Consider the following 21,316-nt stretch of genomic DNA (forward strand, 5'->3'; position numbering starts at 1 on the left):
ATAAATATGAGACAGTGGCATGAGTGATTCTGAGAAGACTCACGCACCCACTGGAACAACAATGACATTGAGTTCTGTACGGAGCTTGCTTTGACGTAGGCACTCTGTCATAGCTGTGGCGCCACCTCTAACACTTGCTGGTTGGTTAGTTGGTTGATTGATTTGGGGGAGGGGGCCAAACAGCAATGTTGTTGATCCCATTGGATCAGGAAAGGATGAGGAAGGAAGTTGGCCGCATTTGCCTGAAGCGATATAGGGAAATCACAGAAAACCTAAATCAGGATGGCTGGACTGGCTTGAACCACCATCCTCCCAAATGTGAGTCCAGTGTGCTAAGCAGTACACCACCTAGCTCAGTGGCACTTGACTGATCCAGAAGTCATCAACGATTGCATGTTGTGGACTATCTGGCTTGCAAAGTTGCCGACTGTGGTCCAGAAAGGACTGATAGCCCACATGCAGTAACCAGCAGAAGACAGACTTACACTGGCTGACAGAATGTATGCCCTCGCATGTTGGGACAACCAGACGGACCGCCCCACGACAACACACCACAATACAACATCAATTCATCACAACCCACTACAACACAATGTCTGAACCACCCCAGCACTATCGATGTTCAGCTGTCACAATGAACAACAACGTCCGGATCGGACAGTGCTGATGCTGCAAGCTGGTACCACCAAACAGTAGGTGATAAGGCACAAAAATGCCAATCTCTGTGTCAGCACCCAAATGTCACCAGTGGGCAGGAATAGGTACACCCACCCACCGTGATACAACAAGTTGCCTTCTGGTCACGATCACCCCAACAAAAGGTGGATGCATTTTCATCACAGACGTCGTAGGCAACATGCACTTTCTGATTGACACAGGGTCTGATGTCAGTATATTCCTGTGGAACCTCGATGTGGCACAATCCACCTCAGAACCTCTGCACCTCCTAGCCACCAACAACAATCCTATATGAGTATGCGACATCATGACCAGAACAGTGACTTTCACCAACAGAGTACAACGCACATGGAGTTTCTACATAGCCAATGTCACACAAACAGTTCTCGGAGTTGACTTCTTGTGACATTTACGTTCCACTGACTATTATCAGTCTACATTGTACCACCACAACACGCACACTGTTATTGGGGCTGCATCTACAACATGGAGACGTACCACCAGCAGTCCACCAGTTCATCCCCCACATCAGTGCCACCTAATGCAACAAACCTTCACTGCACTGGACAAGCTGACTACAAACCAATTACCGCTCCTGGATGCGTGTGAAGAAAACCACTCATTGTGCCTACGACTTCAGCCACTTAAACAGAAGCTCAAAACCACCCACCCTACAACTGCTGCATTAAAACCGCAGTGCACACACTAATCTATGGGACCCCCAGCCTCCTCGTCAGCCACACCAGAACTACACCCAAAGCCAAACATGACAGACAAGCCAACGCAGGTACATACTTTGTGCTCTCCTTTACTTGCCTCCCTGGCCCATGCCAGTGTCCCCTGAATGGTGTATTCGTGTGCCATATGGAACAGTCCACAGGATTATTACTACACTGTGACCCACGGCACAACACAAGGGACATACATTAGATCCTCAAAAACTCAATGCAGGGAAAGAAGCAGTCGATCAAATGATGTTATGTGGTGTGCTTCGATAATCTGACAGCCCATGGGCCTCACAAATAAAAGTGGTTCCAAAGAAAGACAGATCAGTCCACATGTGCAGTGATTATCATACATTGAACTGTGCGTGATTTCTGCCCTGTACAAAACATCCAAGATTTTACCCACAAACAAGCAGAGGCTACTGTGTTTTCTGCCATTGATTGCAAGAAAGCATACTACCAAATTCCCATGCACCTGGATGATATTCAAAAAACTGCCATCATCTTGTCTTTTGGTTTGCTCGAGTACTTGGTAATGTCATACAGACTCAAAAACGTTGCACAAACATGGTAGCATTTCATCGACTGTGTTCGTTTCAACATCCCCAATTGCTATTCCTACATAGATGATGTATTAGTGTTCTCCAAAGACAATAAGTGCATGACAAACACTTCAAACAAATTTTCAGTGCCTTAGATAAAGCAGGGGTCGACACCATAAAGGACAAGCTACAGCTTAGCCAGAAACAAGTCATGTTTCTAGGATACACTGACTCCACTTCAGGAAAATGTCAGATGGACGGACAGTTGGCACTGGTATGAAATCTTCCATGACCACAAACATTCCACGACCTCAGGTGGCATCTTAGCATCTTAAATTTTTACTGGCAAAACAACTCACATGCAGTGAATATCCAGGTTCCACTCACTGATGAATTAAAAGGACCAAACACCCACAGATGTTGTCAGCTCACATACACCAAAGACATGCACATGGCTTTCACTCATATAGTCGACAGTTTGGTTTCAGCAGTGGCTTTAGCCCACCTGGTGTGAGTGCACCTCTTACAGTGACTACCAATGCCAGTGAGGTAACAATGGGGGCGGTGCTCCAATGATCATTGATAAGCAAGTGGAACCACTCTAGTTTTTCTCCAAAAAGCTCTCAAAAGCCCAAACGCAGTATCCTGCATTTTACCGAGAACTTTTAGTAATATAGTCTGTACTCCTGGCAAGGACAACCTTTACTTTTTTCTCCATAACTTGAACACTTACACTACTGGCCATTACAATTGCTACACCACAAAGATGACGTGCTACAGATGCGAAATTTAACCTACAGGAAGAAGATGCTGTGATATGAAAACGTCTGGTCATTGGTGGCAAAGCAACTGGCTCGTCACAATACACCAGTCACTACTCTTGATGAAATGTGGTATCGTGTTGAAGCTGCATGGGCAGCTGTACCTGTACGTGCCATCCAAGCTCTGTTTGACTCAATGCCCAGGTGTATCAAGGCTGTTATTATGGCCATAGGTGGTGGTTCTGGGTACTGATTTCTCAGGATCTATGCACCCAAATTGCGTGAAAATGTAATCACATGTCAGTCCTAGTATAACATATTTGTCGAATGAATACCCGTTTATCACCTGCATTTCTTCTTGGTGTAGCAATTTTAATGGCCAGTAGTGTAACATCTGTTCAACAAACCCACCCATCGTATACTACTGCAGTCCAGTCACAGGCATTTCCTACCCAATAAATGACAGGGCCACCTGTGAAATCACCCATGTTATATACCAGCTATGTGCCAATTCCTGAACAGCATACTATGTGGACATGACACGATACCAACTGTCTGCTCACTTGAATAATCACTGCCAAACTGCAGCAAACCACAAACTTCACTATTCAGTTGCAAAACAGGCTGCACACCACAACACAAATGACTTCAACTGTTGCATCACTAAGTGGGCAATTTGGATGCTCCCTTCCAACACAAATTTCTCTGAACTACACTTGTGGGAACAGTGTCTCCAGCATATCCCATGCTCCCACAATCCCTTTACCTAAACCTCTGCTAACCTGTTTCCCACAGTCTAATCTTACCTCCCCCCCCCCCCCACCCCCCCACCACCCTCCCACCCCACTTACATATTTCTCTCTCTCTTTGGCTCTAGCTCTCCCTATCTCCCTGTCCCCCTTTTCCACTGCTCTCCCTTTCTCTCTTGCCTCTTCTTCTCCACCTTCCTCTCCTTTCCTCCCCCCTTCTAACATTCTATGTCTCTTGCATTCTCGACCCTCTGAACTCCTTTCTTCTTACTGTACAGCTGCTGAGTCATCTGCCAAAAGATCTGGCCCACTTTATTCCACTATCCCCCCCCCCCTTTATTCTTGTGTCCTTCCCTATCCCCTTCCCACCTCGATCAATCCAGGCAACAGCTTTCAGTTATCGATGATCAGTGATCAGTCTCACTGTTGCCATTGGAGTGGGTGTTTAGGGGCTCATACAGTTGTGTTTGTGAATGCCTGTAGAGCTTGAAAACTACTGTGAATACTGTTTTCTGTTACATATTTCTCTGATCCACAGATCTGTCTGGTCTAGGCAAGTGATTCACTTTCCCTCATTTGATGTATTTTTGCATCCATGAATTTTTATTACTGTTATATAGTTTCTGAAATAAAGTGATTTCCTGACAAGTATTTGCTATGTGCGTATATCTCGTGCACAGTATACAATTTTTGGGTTTTATATAGGTTCCACATGTAAATGGCAAAATCGTTGGAATCAAGTGTGTAGTAAAAGAATAACAAATTATAATATTGTGCAAACAACAAAGAATTATGTTTTTTGCATTTGCACAACATATGGTAGCTGCAGAACTCAACATGAACAAAACACTCGCTGCATCTTTTATGTTATTGGATATAACTTCTAAGAGTATCACGGTCAATCCCTTCAGTTCCAGATACTGTTAATAAAATTTTAGGTTACTAATATTTTGTGTAGCTTTTATTTCTTGTGATAAAATTCCACTTCATTGTGCACCTCCATCTTTCAGATGGTAACGTATTTTTGTCAGTTTCATCCTTCACTCTTCCAATACATAAAATTTAATTTTACTATGGAAATTTTTATGTTATGTCGGCAGTGGTCGCTGGTGTGTGACCGTGCTCAATTAACGAATGTGGCGGAGATGACTTTCCTAACAGGTGTTGCCATTGGTGGTCTAGTCTCTGGATTGGTGTCAGACAAGTAAGTTCTATTTTCAATAATTTAATGCTTTAAATAGTAAATGTTTCCCTGTTTAATATACCATTACAACTGTAACTATCCAATAATGAATGGCTTAGCCTCTGAAAGCTCAAGTTACTGAGTTTTAAATAAGAGTTACTAGATGTATAAATATAATATGGAAAATTCTGGACCTTAAAGTTATTCGTCAGTATTAATCATTGTATTCACATGGTTGTTAATTATATAGTAATAGACAAACAACAACCAGATAGCATTATGAGAAAAATAGCAGTAGTGACTTTCTTACCCAGAAAGTTACTACTCAGCAGCCTCTAAGTGTGGAGTGGAGTATGGCAAGTGTTTTAATGTAGGTAAATTTCTCATTTAAACTTTGTTGGCCCGGCAGATAGTTTGTTGTTACCGACATGTGGAGGAAAGCCACTATACAAAGGAAAAGATTGGATTGATACTCAAAAAAGTTGTGAAGACAGTTCACAAAAGTACCCAGTGTAGTACAATGAAATTTACTCCCTATGAAAGTGAAAGCTATCTGATCTCTTTTTTGACCATGAGGTACATGTAACATTTAATCACAATACCATGGAGGCTGCAAGTGGCACAGATCATTGGTGTGTTTTACAAAGAAATTATGTAGATTTCAGTGTTTTTGTCATACTGAACTTGAAATATGAAGGTCTTTCAATGCTTTCAGTTTTTAAAGTGGAATGTTGTTCCACATAAGCAGAGCAATTAGCACTCAAGCTGTGTGTAAGATCAGATTTTGTAAATCTGTTTGCACTTTCTCATGGAGAGAGGGCATGTGAAACTATTCATGGTATTCATTTATTCATCAACCTCTGATCATGTACTTGGGTTCTGAAATGTATACAGTAATAAAATTTTACATTTGGAATCAGATATTACATTTATGCTTGACATAAAAGTAAATGTTTGGTTTAGGATATTATATTAGGATTATAGAATTCTTCTACTTCATAAACACAGCTGTTGATTAATAGTTTCTGTACATAATACTCAAAGCAAGTGTATGGTAAGTCCCTCTCTGGCAGGAGAGATCTTATGCCAGCATATTTGAAACTATTTCAGAACTACGTACCTAATTTATATTATGTCTGTTTCTTGTTCCATAATTGTGGACAGAATTAGTGTAGGTTAAAGTCTCTCACTGTTTTCTTAGGTAGGCTCCCGTATAGAGGGAAGGCACAATCAACATATCTTGTTCTTTGAAATGTGGTCAGCATGAGTCTCTAATTGGAATGACTATAATTGTTCTCATTGCCTTTTCTGTCACATGACCACAACCTTCGCAGCAAAAGAGTTGCCCCACAGAATATTTCCATAATTTAAGTGAGAGTGGAAGAAAGCGTAATATGAAGCCTGAAGCTGTTCTGTACTGACACAGGGTTTTAGTTTGATATTAATTACAGGGTGGTTAAAATTAAACTTTTGTTACTTGAGTGAGTCCCATTAAAAATGAGTGATTGCAGGACAATGAAATTTTAAGGAAACATTTGTATGGATATGAAGAAGAGAAATAAAGAATAAACAGTTGAAATAAACACATTTTAATTCCCACATGAGAGGGTAACATTTGTGAATTGCATGCCATCTTTACATTCCAGGTTACAAATGTTACTCAGTGTGATGTTTATCTGCAGCCACGAAAGCCTGGAACTGCGTTAGAGATACCATTTCCAATTGTTCACAGCATTTTCTGAATAGGGAAACATGGAATGTTCTGTTGTCATGATGCAGCTTGTGCATTACTTGAAGATCACACTTTGTGTCCAGCATTCTCAGCCCTGGCAACAGTAACTTCTTCAACAATTTGTGGTGCAATTGGCAGTAAGCTTCTCCCAGGAGCAATTCCCAAATCGTCAATTAATTTGAACTACCAAATCATGCTCCTCAACCCCAGTATGCAAAGAAGACCTCTCCATATTCCTTTAATGCAGTTATACTCATGAAGAATAGCAGCGCTATTGCTGTTGTTTTGATAAAACAGTTTTAAGAGTAAAGCCCTGCTGATACTGTCCAGAACAATTCTGACTGTAAGCAACTTTAGTGTACATGAATACTCGTGTTTCTACCCTAAATCACTGTACCGATTCCAGTATCAGTGTCTAATGGCAAGTCATGGCACTAACACCACTAACAATGCAAATCCTGCAGCACACAGTCTGAACATCATTCCTATGCAGTTTGGGTATGTATACAGTAAATAGTTTCCCATATGCACTGCTCAAGTAGCAGAAGTTTAATTATAACCAACCTGTAAGTCACATATGGTCGTTCAATGTTCAGTTGATATCTGTGCACATCCCTTTTCAGTTGTGGGTCCAAATAAATTCCTAGTAGTCTAACACATTCAGACTTATTTATCTCTTCACTTAGTTTGTGGAGACAGAAGAATATTGTTTCAGTTTTGTTTTTATATGGTGTTAGTTTATTTATTTATTAGCCACTGTGTAGGCATATCCACCACTGTCAGTGTTTTCCATTTCACTTAATCTAAATTAGGATCAGTCAGTATGAGAGTTGTATCCTCAGCATATATTACTGTCTTATATGGCAAAGAACTAGGTAGTTTTTTTATATATATATATATATATATATATATATATATATATATATATATATATATATATATATATATATATATATAAGAAAGACAAAATGGCCCAGGACAGAACCTTATGGTTTTCCTATAGTAACAAAGATGGCAGTTGACCTACAATTATTTGCACTGACAACTTGTTTCCTATCTAAGATATATGATTTGATTAATGATAGTTCATTATCCTTGATTCCATATTTTTAAAATTTACATATCATGTGATACAGGATGAAATGCTTTGCTTGAATTAAGGAGTGTAACACAAACAAAAGAATGGCTTTCAAAGTTTTCCAGAATATCTGCAGCCATAGATTTTACAGCTTCAATAGCAGATAGACCAAGTCTACAGCAATTTAGTGAAGAAGAGATTAGCTTCTTGTTCTCAAAAGTGCTCTTTCATGAAGTGTTCTCTGACCTGAGATATTATGGGAATGAGGGATATTGACCTGCAACTGTCATGACAGTTTTTATCTCCCTTCTTATAAACTGGGAAAACAATTTTGGATTTCAAAACATCAAGGAATTTTTTGGCTTCAAACATGCAGTTTATAACATAAGTCAGAGGCGGCACTATAATGTAAATGATTTATTTTAGGATGTAATTTGAGAAGCCAGAGATACCTTCAATGTGTCAATACATAGTTTGGATATAGCTGGTTGTATAATCTTGCAACTAATCTGGCTATAAAATACTGGAACTGATGCTGTCACAGAGTCAGTATGCTTGTGCTATATATGAATGACTGACAGCTGTGAAGCATGAAGCCTTCTCAGTTGAATGTGGCATCTGTGGTGTCTGTACACAAGTCAGTGTGCTCATGGCCTCAATTTGTGTAAGAGCTGTTATTTTCATTTGTGGGAAAAATGAGAAGTGTAATAATATATCAATGAATTGTTGTAAAGTTTCATATGAAACTTAGAAAAACTACTACTAAAATCTATCTTTCACTAAAAGAAGTGTATGATGCAGACTGTTTACTATGTATGTTAATTTTTGAGTGGTTCAAGCATTTCCAAAGTGGTTGAGAAGATGCTGAAGATGACTCATGCCCAGGACGCCCTTCAACATAAAAAACAAATGAAAATACCAAAAAAGTAGATAAACTGATTCAATCTGACCATCAGTTGATTATTTGATCAATTGCTGAAACTGCAGGAATTGACAAAAAAATAAATCAAGCAAATCATACATAACTCATTTAACATGGGAAAAGTTCCTCAGAAACTGATGTTAAAAATTCTCATGATTGAACAAAAAGAAGCTCATGAAAATGTGTGTACAGCACTTTGAATACCACTGAAAATGATCCAAATTTCTTGGAAAGAGTGATAACATGTGATGAATCTTGGTTTTTCACTTATGATCCAGAAACTAGGTTCCAGTCCATTCACTGGAATGGCTGAAATTCAGTGAGAGCAAAAAAACCTTGAAAAAGCAAATCAAGATTCAAAGTGATGACAATTTTTCTAAGATTCATGGAATTGTATATCTTCACAGTGTTCCTGAAACTCAAATTATTAAACAGCATTAATCTAGCTCAACTCTGAGAAAAAATAAGAAAAAAATGACCCAAGCTGTGGAAGAACAAGTCACGGATTCTGCATCAAGACAACACACTTGCCCATATTGTGTTGTCTGTTAAGAGGTTTCTACTGAACTATGGCATAACAGTGTTACACCATCCATGTTATTCACCTGACCTAGCACCATGTGAAGTTTATCTATTCCCCAACGTCAAATCTGTATTAAAAGAACAAGATTTCAGCCTGTTGAAGCAGTGAAAGAGAGAGCAATATGCACGTCATGAAGTAGCTCACAGAGGAAGACTTCCGGCACTGTTTCAATCAATGGAAAATTCAGATGCAGCATTGCAGGGACAGAAGACAGAAGTACATTGAGGAAGACACCGTCCTAAGACACAGTCTCTGTACCTTCTGCTCTGACTATGTAAGCATAAACCAGATGTGATTAAAATTCAAAGAAATAGTATCAACGGCAGTTGAGAGATATAGACCAAATATATTAACTATAGATGGTACTCTTCCCCCATGGCACACAAAATCTACATCTACATACATACTCCGCAATCCACCATATGGTGCATGGCGGAGGGTACCTTGTACCACAACTAGCATCTTCTCTCCCTGTTCCATTCCCAAACAGAACGAGGGAAAAATGACTGCCAATATGCCTCTGTACGAGCCCTAATCTCTCTTATCTTATCTTTTTGGTCTTTCCATGAAATACACTCCTGGAAATTGAAATAAGAACACCACGAATTCATTGTCCCAGGAAGGGGAAACTTTATTGACACATTCCTGGGGTCAGATACATCACATGATCACACTGACAGAACCACAGGTACATAGACACAGGCAACAGAGTATGCACAATGTCGGCACTAGTACAGTGTATATCCACCTTTCGCAGCAATGCAGGCTGCTATTCTCCCATGGAGACGATCGTAGAGATGCTGGATGTAGTCCTGTGGAACAGCTTGCCATGCCATTTCCACCAGGCGCCTCAGTTGGACCAGCGTTCGTGCTGGACGTGCAGACCGCGTGAGACGACGCTTCATCCAGTCCCAAACATGCTCAATGGGGGACAGATCCGGAGATCTTGCTGGCCAGGGTAGTTGACTTACACCTTCTAGAGCACGTTGGGTGGCACGGGATACATGCGGACGTGCATTGTCCTGTTGGAACAGCAAGTTCCCTTGCCGGTCTAGGAATGGTAGAACGATGGGTTCGATGACGGTTTGGATGTACCGTGCACTATTCAGTGTCCCCTCGACGATCACCAGTGGTGTACGGCCAGTGTAGGAGATCGCTCCCCACACCATGATGCCGGGTGTTGGCCCTGTGTGCCTCGGTCGTATGCAGTCCTGATTGTGGCGCTCACCTGCACGGCGCCAAACACGCATACGACCATCATTGGCACCAAGGCAGAAGCGACTCTCATCGCTGAAGATGATACGTCTCCATTCGTCCCTCCATTCACGCCTGTCGCGACACCACTGGAGGCGGGCTGCACGATGTTGGGGCGTGAGCGGAAGATGGCCTAACGGTGTGCGGGACCGTAGCCCAGCTTCATGGAGACGGTTGCGAATGGTCCTCGCCGATACCCCAGGAGCAACAGTGTCCCTAATTTGCTGGGAAGTGGCGGTGCGGTCCCCTACGGCACTGCGTAGGATCCTACGGTCTTGGCGTGCATTCGTGCGTCGCTGCGGTCCGGTCCCAGGTCGACGGGCACGTGCACCTTCCGCCGACCACTGGCGACAACATCGATGTACTGTGGAGACCTCACGCCCCACGTGTTGAGCAATTCGGCGGTACGTCCACCCGGCCTCCCGCATGCCCACTATACGCCCTCGCTCAAAGTCCGTCAACTGCACATACGGTTCACATCCACGCTGTCGCGGCATGCTACCAGTGTTACAGACTGCGATGGAGCTCCGTATGCCACGGAAAACTGGCTGACACTGACGGCGGCGGTGCACAAATGCTGCGCAGCTAGCGCCATTCGACGGCCAACACCGCGGTTCCTGGTGTGTCCGCTGTGCCGTGCGTGTGATCATTGCTTGTACAGGCCTCTGGCAGTGTCCGGAGCAAGTATGGTGGGTCTGACACACCAGTGTCAATGTGTTCTTTTTTCCATTTCCAGGAGTGTATAAGTTGGTGGCAGTAAAATTGTACTGCAGTCAGCCTCAAATTATGGTTCTCTAAATTTCCTCAGTAGCGATTCACGAAATGAACACCTCCTTTCCTCCAGAGACTCCCACCCGAGTTCCTGAAGCATTTCCGTAACACTCGCGTGATGATCAAACCTACCAGTAACAAATCTAGCAGCCCACCTCTGAATTGCTTCTATGTCCTCCCTCAATCCGACCTGATAGGGATCCCAAATGCTCAAGCTGTACTCAGGAATAAGTCGTATTAGTGTTTTATAAGCGGTCTCCTTTACAGGTGATCCACATCTTCCCAAAATTCTACCAATGAACCGAAGACGACTATCTGCCTTCCCCACAACCGCCATTATATGCTTGTCCCACTTCATATCACTCTACAATGTTACGCCCAAATATTTAATTGACGTGACTGTGTCAAGCACTACTCTACTAATGGAGTATTCAAACATTACGTGATTCTTTTTCCTATTCATCTGCATTAATTTTCATTGATATATATTTAGAGTTAGCTGCCATTCTTTACACCAATCACAAATCCTGTCCAAGTCATCTGGTATCCTCCTACAGTCACTCAACGATGACATCTTCCTGTACACCACAGCATCATCAGCAAACAGCCGCACATTGCTATCCACCCTATCCAAAAGATCATTTATGTAGATAGAAAGCAACAGCGGACCTACCACACTTCCCTGGGGCACTCCAGATGATACCCTCACCTCCGATGAACACTCACCATCGAGGATAACGCACTGGGTTCTATTAATTAAGAAGTCTTTGAGCCACTCACGTATTTGGGAACCAATCCCATATGCTCATACCTTAGTTAGGAGTCTGCAGTGGGGCACCGAGTCAAACACTTTCCGGAGGTCAAGGAATATGGCATCCATCTGATACCCTTCATCCATGGTTCGCAAGATATCGTGTGAAAAAAGGGCGAGCTGCATTTTGCAGGAGCGATGCTTTCTAAAGCTGTGCTGATGCACGGACAGCAAATATGTCAGAACATTATTGCAAAAGAAACAAAAAAAGCACGCCAAATTTAAAAGAACACAAAATTCCTAAGATTGACAAAGTTTTACAGACTCTCAAAATATAGTGTGAACTTCAATGCGAGATGCTTTTAATAGTTTCCATAATGAAATACTGTCTCAAAATCTGGCAGAAAACCCAAAGAGATTGTGGTCATATGTGAAGTACTCCAGTGGGAGGACGCAATCAATACCTGCATTCAGGGACAACAATAGTGATGTTATTGGCAGCGCCACTATAGCAGAGTTATTAAACACAGTTTTACAAAATTTCTTTACAAAAGAAGATGAAGTAAATATTCCAGAGTTCGAATCAAAAACAACTACCAACATGAGTAACTGAGAAGCAGATATCCTTGGTGCAGCAAAACAGCTTAAAACACTTTAAGAAAGTCAAGGCTTGTGGTCCAGATTTTATAGCAGTTATGCTCCTTTCAGAGTATGCTGATACAATAGCTCCATACTTAACAACCATATACAACCACTCACTCATAGAAATATCTATACCCAAAAACTGGGAAGTTGCACAAGTCACACCAATACCCAAGAAAGCAAATAGGGGTAATCCTCTAAATTACAGATCCACATCACTAACATCGATTTGCAGTAGGATTTTGGAACATATACTGTGCTCGAACATTATGAATCATCTAGAAGAAAATGATTTATTGACAAGTAGCCAACATGGATTCAGAAAATATTGTTCTTGTGAAACACTAGTAGCTCTTTATTCTCACAAAGTAATGAGCACTATCAACAGGGTATGTCAATTTGATGCCATATTTTTAGATTTTCAGAAAGGCTTTTGAAACAATTCTTCACCAGTGATACAGGAAACATCACAATTCACATTAATTGATGGAAAGTCATCGAGTAAAGCAGAATAACATCTGGCATTGCCCAAGGAATTGTTATAGGCCCTCTGCTGTTCCTGATCTACATAAATGATTTAGGAGAGAATCTGAGAAGTCCTCTTAGATTGTTTGAAGATGATGCTATCATTTACCATCATGTAATGTCATCTGATGATCAAAATGAATTTCAAATTGATTTAGACAAAATATCTGTGTGGTGCAAAAAGTGTCAATTGACTCTAAATCATGAAAAGTGTGAAGTTGTCCACATGATGTCTAAAAAGAATCCACTAAGTTTCTGTTACATGATAAGTCACACAGATCTAAAGACTGTAAACTCAACTAAATACTGAGGGATTACAATTATGAATAATTTAAACTGTAATGATCACACTGAGAATGTTGTAGGGTAACCAAACCAAAGACTCTGATTTATTGGAAGATCACTTAGGAAATGTAACAACTTTATGAAAAAGACTGCCTACACTGTGCTTGTCTGCCCTCTTCTGGAGTACTGCTGTATGATGTGGGATCCACATCAGATAGGATTGATGGAGGACATCAAAAATGTTCACAGAAGGGCAGCTTGTTTTGGATTATCATGAAATAGGGGGGAGAGGGTAATGGATATGATGCTCGAATTGGTGTGGCAGTCATTAAAACAAAGGCTTTTTTGCTGAAATTTCAATCACCAGGTTTCTCCTCCAAAAGCAAAAATATTTTGTTGTTGCACACCTACTTAGAGAGGAATGATCATTGTAATAAAATAAGAAAAATCAAAGCTATCAAAGCTCACACGAAAAATTTTAAGCATTTGTTCTTTCAGCGCGCTGTTTGAAAGTGGAACAGTACAGAAGTAGCTTAAGGGTAATGTAGGTTGATTCTTACAGAGAAGAAAACAACAACCAGCCACTATTAATACTGCTATTTACTTAAGTAAATAGCGCCATAACTGGTTTCGAACTGACAAGTTCATCATCAGATGGCTGTTCACACGATTTGCAAGATACACTTTACGTAACCATCAGTTTTCAATTTTTATTCTTCCACTGTCATTTGTGACTTCAGTGGTGTCAAGTGAGAGCTCATTGGAGGGTTGAGTGGATGTCTTTTGTGTTCTCTGATGAAAGCCGGTTCTGTCTTGGCACCAGTGATGGCAGTGTCAGTTAGGAGGAGGTCAATTGAGTGCTGGCAACCAGCCTGTCGGAAGTCTAGACACACTGGACCTACACCCAGCGTTATGGTTCAGGGTGTGACTTTGTATGACAGCAGGTGCATTCTTGCAATTATCCCATATACCCTGACTGCAAATTTGCAGGTCAGTCTGGTGATTCAACCTGTTCTGATGCCCTTCATGAACAGCATTCCAGGGAGCATTTTCCAACAAGATAACACACACCACATATTGCTGCTGTACCCCAACATGCTCTACAGAATGCCAACATTTTGCCTTGGCCAGCTCAGTCACCAGATCTGTCTCCAATTGAGCATATATGGGATGTTGTTGTTGTTGTGGTCTTCAGTCCTGAGACTGGTTTGATGCAGCTCTCCATGCTACTCTATCCTGTGCAAGCCTCTTCATCTCCCAGTACCTACTACAGCCTACATCCTTCTGAATCTACTTAGTGTATTCATCTCTTGGTCTCCCTCTACGATTTTTACCCTCCACGCTGCCCTCCAGTGCTAAATTTGTGATCCCTTGATGCCTCAGAACATGTCCTACCAACCGATGCCTTCTTCTAGTTAAGTTGTGCCACAGACTCTTCTTCTCCCCAATTCTATTCAATACCTCCTCATTAGTTATGTGATCTACCCATCTAATCTTCAGCATTCTTCTGTAGCACCAAATTTCAAAAGCTTCTATTCTCTTCGTGTCCAAACTATTTATCAACCATGTTTCACTTCCATACATGGCTGCACTCCATACAAATACTTTCAGAAACAACTTCCTGACACTTAAATCAATACTCGATGTTAACAAATTTCTCTTCTTCAGAAACGCTTTCCTTGCCATTGCCAGTCTACATTTTATATCCTCTCTACTTTGACCATCATCAGTTATTTTGCTCCCCAAATAGCAAAACTCCTTTACTAATTTAAGTGTCTCATTTCCTAATCTAATGCCCTCAGCATCGCCTGACTTAATTCGACTACATTCCATTATCCTCGTTTTGCTTTTGTTGATGTTCATCTTATATCATCCTTTCAAGACACTGTTCATTCCATTCAACTGCTGTTCCAAGTCCTTTGCTGTCTCTGACAGAATTACAATGTCATCGGCGAACCTCAAAGTTTTTATTTCTTCTTCATGGATTTTAATACCTACTCCGAAATTTTCTTTTGTTTCCTTTACTGCTTGCTCAATATACAGATTGAATAACATCGGGGATAGGCTACAACTATGTCCCACTCCCTTCCCAACCACTGCTTCCCTTTCATGTCCCTCGACTCTTATAATTGCCTTCTGGTTTCTGTACAAATTGTAAATAGCCTTTCACTCCCTGTATTTTACCCTTGCCACCTTCAGAATTTGAAAGAGAGTATTCCAGTCAACATTGTCAAAAGCTTTCTCTAAGTCTACAAATGCTATAAATGTAGGTTTGCCTTTCCTTAATCTATCTTCTAAGATAAGTCGTAGGGTCAGTATTGCCTCATGTGTTCCAATATTTCTACGGAATCCAAACTGAACTTCCCCAAGGTCAGCTTCTACCACTTTTTCCATTTATCTCTAAATAATTCCCTTTAGTATTTTGCAGCTTTGACTTATTAAACTGATAGTTCAGTAATTTTCACATCTGTCAACACGTGCTTTCTTTGGGATTGGAATTATTAAATTTTTCTTGAAGTCTGAGGGTATTTCGCCTGTATCATACATCTTGCTCATCAGATGGTAGAGTTTTGTCAGGACTGGCTCTCCCAAGGCTGTGAGTAGTTCTAATGGAATGTTGTCTATTCCCGGGGCCTTGTTTCGACTTAGGTCTTTCAGTGCTCTGTCAAACTCTTCACGCAGTATCATATCTCCCATTTCATCTTCATCTACCTCCTCTTCCATTTCCATGATATTGTCCTCAACAACATCACGCCTGTGTAGACCCTCTATATACTCCTTCCACCTTTCAGCTTTCCCTTCTTTGCTTAGAACTGGGTTTCCATCTTAGCTCTTGATATTCACGCAAGTGGTTCTCTTTTCTCCAAAGGTCTCTTTAATTTTCCTGTAGGCAGTATCTATCTTACCCCTCATGAGATAAGCCTCTACATCCTTACATTTGTCCTCTAGCCATCCCTGCTTAGCCATACTGCACTTCCTGTCGATCTCATTTTTGAGCCGTTTGTATTCCTTTTTGCCTGCTTCACTTGCTGCATTTTTGTATTTTCTCTTTTCATCAATTAAATTCAATACCTCTTCTGTTACCCAAGAATTCCTACTAGCTTTCGTCTGTTTACCTACTTGATCCTCTGCTGCCTTCACTATTTCATTCCTCAAAGCTACCCATTCTTCTTCTACTGTATTTCTTTCCCCCATTCCCATCGATTGTTCCCTTATGCTCTCCCTGAAACTCTGTACAACCTCTGATTCTTTCAGTTTATCCAGGTCCTATCTCCTTAAATTCCCACCTTTTTGCAGTTTCTTCAGTTTTAATCTATAGTTCATAACCAATAGATTGTGGTCAGAGTCGACATTTGCCCCTGGAAATGTCTTACAATTTAAAATCTGGTTCCTAAATCTCTGTCTTACCATTATATAATCTATCTGAAACGTTTTAGTATCTCCAGGGTTCTTCCATGTATACAACCTTCTTTCATGATTGTTGAACCAAGCTATGATTAAGTTATGCTCTGTGCAAAATTGTACCAGGCGGCTTCCTCTTTCATTTCTTAGCCCCAATCCATATTCACCTACTACGTTTCCTTCACTTCCTTTTCCAACTGTCGAATTTCAGTCACCCATGACTATTAAATTTTCGTCTTCCTTCACTACCCTAATAATTTCTTTTATCTCATCATACATTTCATCAATTTCTTCACCATCTGCAGAGCTAGTTGGCATATAAACTTGTACTACTGTAGTAGGCATGGGCTTCATGTCTATCTTGGCCCCAATAATGCGTTCACTATGCTGTTTGTAGTAGCTTACCCACACTCCTATTTTTTTGTTCATTATTAAACCTACTCCTGCATTACCACTATTTGATTTTGTATTTATAACCCTGTATTCACCTGACCAAAAGTCTTGTTCCTCCTGCCACAGAACTTCACTAATTCCCACTATATCTAACTTTAACCTATTCATTTCCCTTTTTAAATTTTCTAACCTACCTGCCCGATTAAGGGATCTAACATTCCATGCTCCGATCCGTAGAACGCCAGTTTTCTTTCTCCTGTTAACAATGTCCTCTTGAGTAGTCCCCGCCCGGAGATCCGAATGGGGGACTATTTTACCTCCGGAATATTTTACCCAAGAGGACGCCATCATCATTTAATCATACAGTAAAGCTGCATGCCCTTGGGAAAAATTACGGCTGTAGTTTCCCCTTGCTTTCAGCCATTCGCAGTACCAAAACAGCAAGGCCGTTTTGGTTAGTGTTACAGGGCCAGATCAGTCAATCATCCAGACTGTTGCCCCTGAAACTACGTTTGGCTGCTGCCCCTCTTCAGGAACCACACGTTTGTCTGGCCTCTCAACAGATACCCCTCCGTTGTGGTTGCACCTACTGTACGGCTATCTGTATCGTTGAGGCACGCAAGCCTCCCCACCAATGGCAAGGTCCATGGTTCATAGGGGGGGATATATGGGATCTCATCAGACAACTCTAGAGTCATCTACAACTACATAAACTGCCCCTGTATCTAGTAGACCAAGTGCAACAGGCACGGAACTCCATCCCACATCTTACATCCATCACCTGTACAATACAATGCATACACATTTGTATGCTTGCATTGAACAATCTAAAGATTAGACTGGTTAATAATGTACCAGCATTTCACATTTGCAATAGCCTATCTCACACTCACATTAACTTGTGATCTTTCAATGTTAATCACTTGAGTATGTTACCTAGGTAAATGTACTCCAAAAATTCCATTACCTACATTAATTACTTTTGGTGTTGCAAGTTTTTTTTACCATCTCTATATTCTGTATTGACATCTTTGTTAATTTCTTATGTTTTGAATACCTAATATTTAATCTCCATAGTATCAGTCATTATTTTATTGAGGTCCGTCTATAACATGAGCATCCAATTGTGATGCAGATGTTACTTAGCCTCATTTTGCAAGCAGACGCTACACAAGTGTTTATGATCAATACAGAACTGACCTTTTGTTTTTATTATTAAGGTTATTGTAATCCCTTCTGGTATTCTTTCTTAGTGCAACTTTCTGTTATTATTCCAGATCTGAAGATGGCTGTATAATCAGCTGAAGCCAGTCATCACTTAAAGCTAGTTACTTGCTACTTTCACTATTAAAATATTTTCTTCAACATTTTTTAGCTTGATGTAAAACATTTAGATTGCTTGTTTCCATTCTGGGTAAGTCAGGTATTAACTTTTGTTTGATGTTTGAACCCCACAACTCACTTTCATATAAAGGTGTCATGAAAGAAACTACTGAAATAAAAAATATTAAAGTTTGTTTCTAGTTGTTAATTGTTGCCCATGTTCAGCCTGCTCACTCAGTTTACAAATTCTTTTCATCATCAGGATAGTCACAGCTATGGTACTTACAATGATTCACTTATTCTAGTATTCTGTTACTGACAACATTTTTCCATTTCATCTTAGACAGTGCTTTTCAGAGTGACATATTATTTTTGTTCTCTGCATTGGTATTACCTTACTGAATTCACTATGGTGCTCATGTACTCATGTTTCATGTTTTTATTTTGTATGGAGTTAGTTAGTTTCCTACAAATTTCTCAAAATAATTATATTTTCATAAATATATTACAGGGGTGAAATAAAGTCTGAGGTTTGTCCTTTGCATTGCATCATGGTATGCAAATTTTCTCATCTAACAATTACACATTTCTAAGTGCGAAATGCATTTCCTGTTTGTAATGGCTCTGCTTTTCATGAAATAGATATTCTGCAACTGGTTTAGTGTCCATTTTTAAAACCCATTTATTCTCCATTTAGTAAGTATTCTCGTGTCATTTTGACTCTGCTGTGCTGTTTGTTAAGAAAGTTCAAAGCAAGATGAAGTATCCTCACTCAGAATTTAACAGAGACTTTCTGAAATCAGAAAAGATATACTAATGGATTTAATCTGGAATGAGAAATTTTCTTTGCAGCATTTACTGGAGGTGTCAAACATAATTTATTTGGTGTCAAACACATATTGAATTTCATTTTTTCTGGTATTTTTATATTAAAAACAAGTGAGGTACTTTAAGAGCTGATCAAACATTACCTTTCATTTTATCTATGTTAAGAGCTTTTTTCAACAGGATATACAACATTTTAATTTTTTCTATCCAGATTTGGTCGAAAACGAACGCTGATGGTCTCACTTGCACTACAGATAAGTGTGGCAACAGTGATGGCATTCTCCCCGTGGTTTGAACTCTATGTGGTTCTACGTCTAATACTGGGTTTCATTTCTGTGGGAATTGTCTTCAGTGGATTTGTACTATGTGAGTATAATACAAATTAATTAGGTATTTTACAACCATAAAAACCAATGACAACTTAGTGACTTACACATCCTCAAAATTTTTGAAACACTATGACTTGTAAATTTAATATAGCACAAATTCTAAGTTATATTGTTGTTGGGAAAGAGAGGAAAGCAAAGGAGGAATAACAACCCCATTAAGATGTTTTGTTTGTGTTATTTAAAATTATATGAAATAATCTTTATCTGTAGCTACAATCTCAGATTTCAAGACCAAAATAGTAATAATTATGTAAGTGCAGCCAAACTGTGATGTTCAAGAAGAACATGTGTAATGCAAAAAAAGCTAGTGAAAGATACTGATATACATATTTTATATGTTAGGAAAATAGTAATTGATAGATGGAATACAGGAAATATGAAATATGTAGCACTTGAAGAAACACTAAGCTTTAACAATATAAGAAAACCTTTCCACACAATAACTCCAAAGTTTTCAATAAGATTTAATGAACTGAAAACGTTACAATTATAGTTACATAAGCAGTAACAGAAAAAACAAAACTTTGAATGGAATGAATTATTTTCTTATAGGCATGGAACTCGTCGGGGGCAAATGGCGTACCATTTCTGGAGTGTCTTACTTATTTCCAGTGCCTGTGGCCTACATAATAATAGCAGGTATTGCGTATCTGGTTCGAGGTTGGAGCAATCTCCAGTTAGCGATTACATTGCCTTCTGTTATTCTGCTTGGTCTGTGGTGGTAAGTAGTGTACTGTGCAGTGTCTAAAACTAAAATATATACTCAGTAATACATATAAATTGTAGCTAATATATCGTAGTGCAGCTATAAAAATTAAATTAGGTACAGTTTGCTTAAAAAATGATTCACTTGTGAAAAAAAAAGACATTATTTATCACTGCTGTTTTAATTTACAGTGCATTGCACAAACGCTGACAATATTGTACACATGCTGTCTGATTTCTTCAAGTACATTGGCACCTTCCTTTCACGAAGTTTCCATGTTGTATCATAAGTGCAACTTTTAATATGAATAAAAATTAATTTTCTCTCAATGTAGTAGAGAGAATGCTCAGTCAGCAATCTGTATTGGCAGTATCTTAATGAAACAGGCATTTGTGTGAATTTTCATTTGAAGTTAAATAGGGTACAGAAAGTTCTGGCTGAATGTAAATAATTTAGGAGCAAAGGTAACAACTCATTGAGGAGACCTAATACAGTTAAACCTTGCTGCTGTGACATGGACCTAACCATTGAAAAGCTTGTTGAGCAGTTTAACAAGATCATCATACTTGACTAATTTGAAGCTAATGTCTGAACAGAGCCTCACATACAGACAACAAACATCATATTATAAGCAGAAAAATGGGCATCCAATTGTGCCCAATATTCTGAACATTCTGCCTCGTGACTATGGTATGGGAGAAATTTAGCACTGCTTGGCAACAGTAGTAATGTCAGTTGCCATACAATGAGCAGCAGACAGTCAGTCTTCTGCAGCTGAAACTGAGCAGTATGAGTTGGGCACATTTCCTATGGTAGCTCAGATACACAAAACTCAAAAACAGATATCTGGCAACACCAGGCAGCCCATAAAGTATGTCCACAATGTGCACACAGAAACCATGTGTCAGGTGAACAAGCCATCAATTCTTGTTGCATGTTTGTTCTACCTGATGAAAATACAATCCTCAATTCAATGGTGGGTTCTCTACTTGCTCAAAAAAGAGATTCAGTGCAATCTAGAACATGTAAAATATTAGTTCACGTTATACAAGATAGATATGAAGAATTACTTAACTTTGTATAATCCATTTCCA

The 21,316-nt window shown here is 39.9% G+C and overlaps 1 protein-coding gene across 3 annotated transcripts in view; it reads left to right on the forward strand.

The window, feature by feature from the left end:
* LOC124555375 (organic cation transporter protein-like) overlaps positions 1 to 21,316 on the forward strand; it is a 448,833-nt gene that overhangs the window by 385,703 nt on the left and 41,814 nt on the right. For all 3 annotated transcript variants that reach the window (XM_047129264.1, XM_047129265.1, XM_047129266.1), the window contains exons 4-6: positions 4,556 to 4,659; positions 19,339 to 19,493; positions 20,069 to 20,237. In XM_047129264.1, the coding sequence (XP_046985220.1) occupies positions 4,556 to 4,659; positions 19,339 to 19,493; positions 20,069 to 20,237 (428 nt within the window). The remainder of the gene's footprint in view (positions 1 to 4,555; positions 4,660 to 19,338; positions 19,494 to 20,068; positions 20,238 to 21,316) is intronic.

The sequence above is a fragment of the Schistocerca americana genome, chromosome X (genome assembly GCF_021461395.2).
Source record: "Schistocerca americana isolate TAMUIC-IGC-003095 chromosome X, iqSchAmer2.1, whole genome shotgun sequence".
NCBI classification, from domain to species: Eukaryota; Metazoa; Arthropoda; class Insecta; order Orthoptera; family Acrididae; genus Schistocerca; species Schistocerca americana.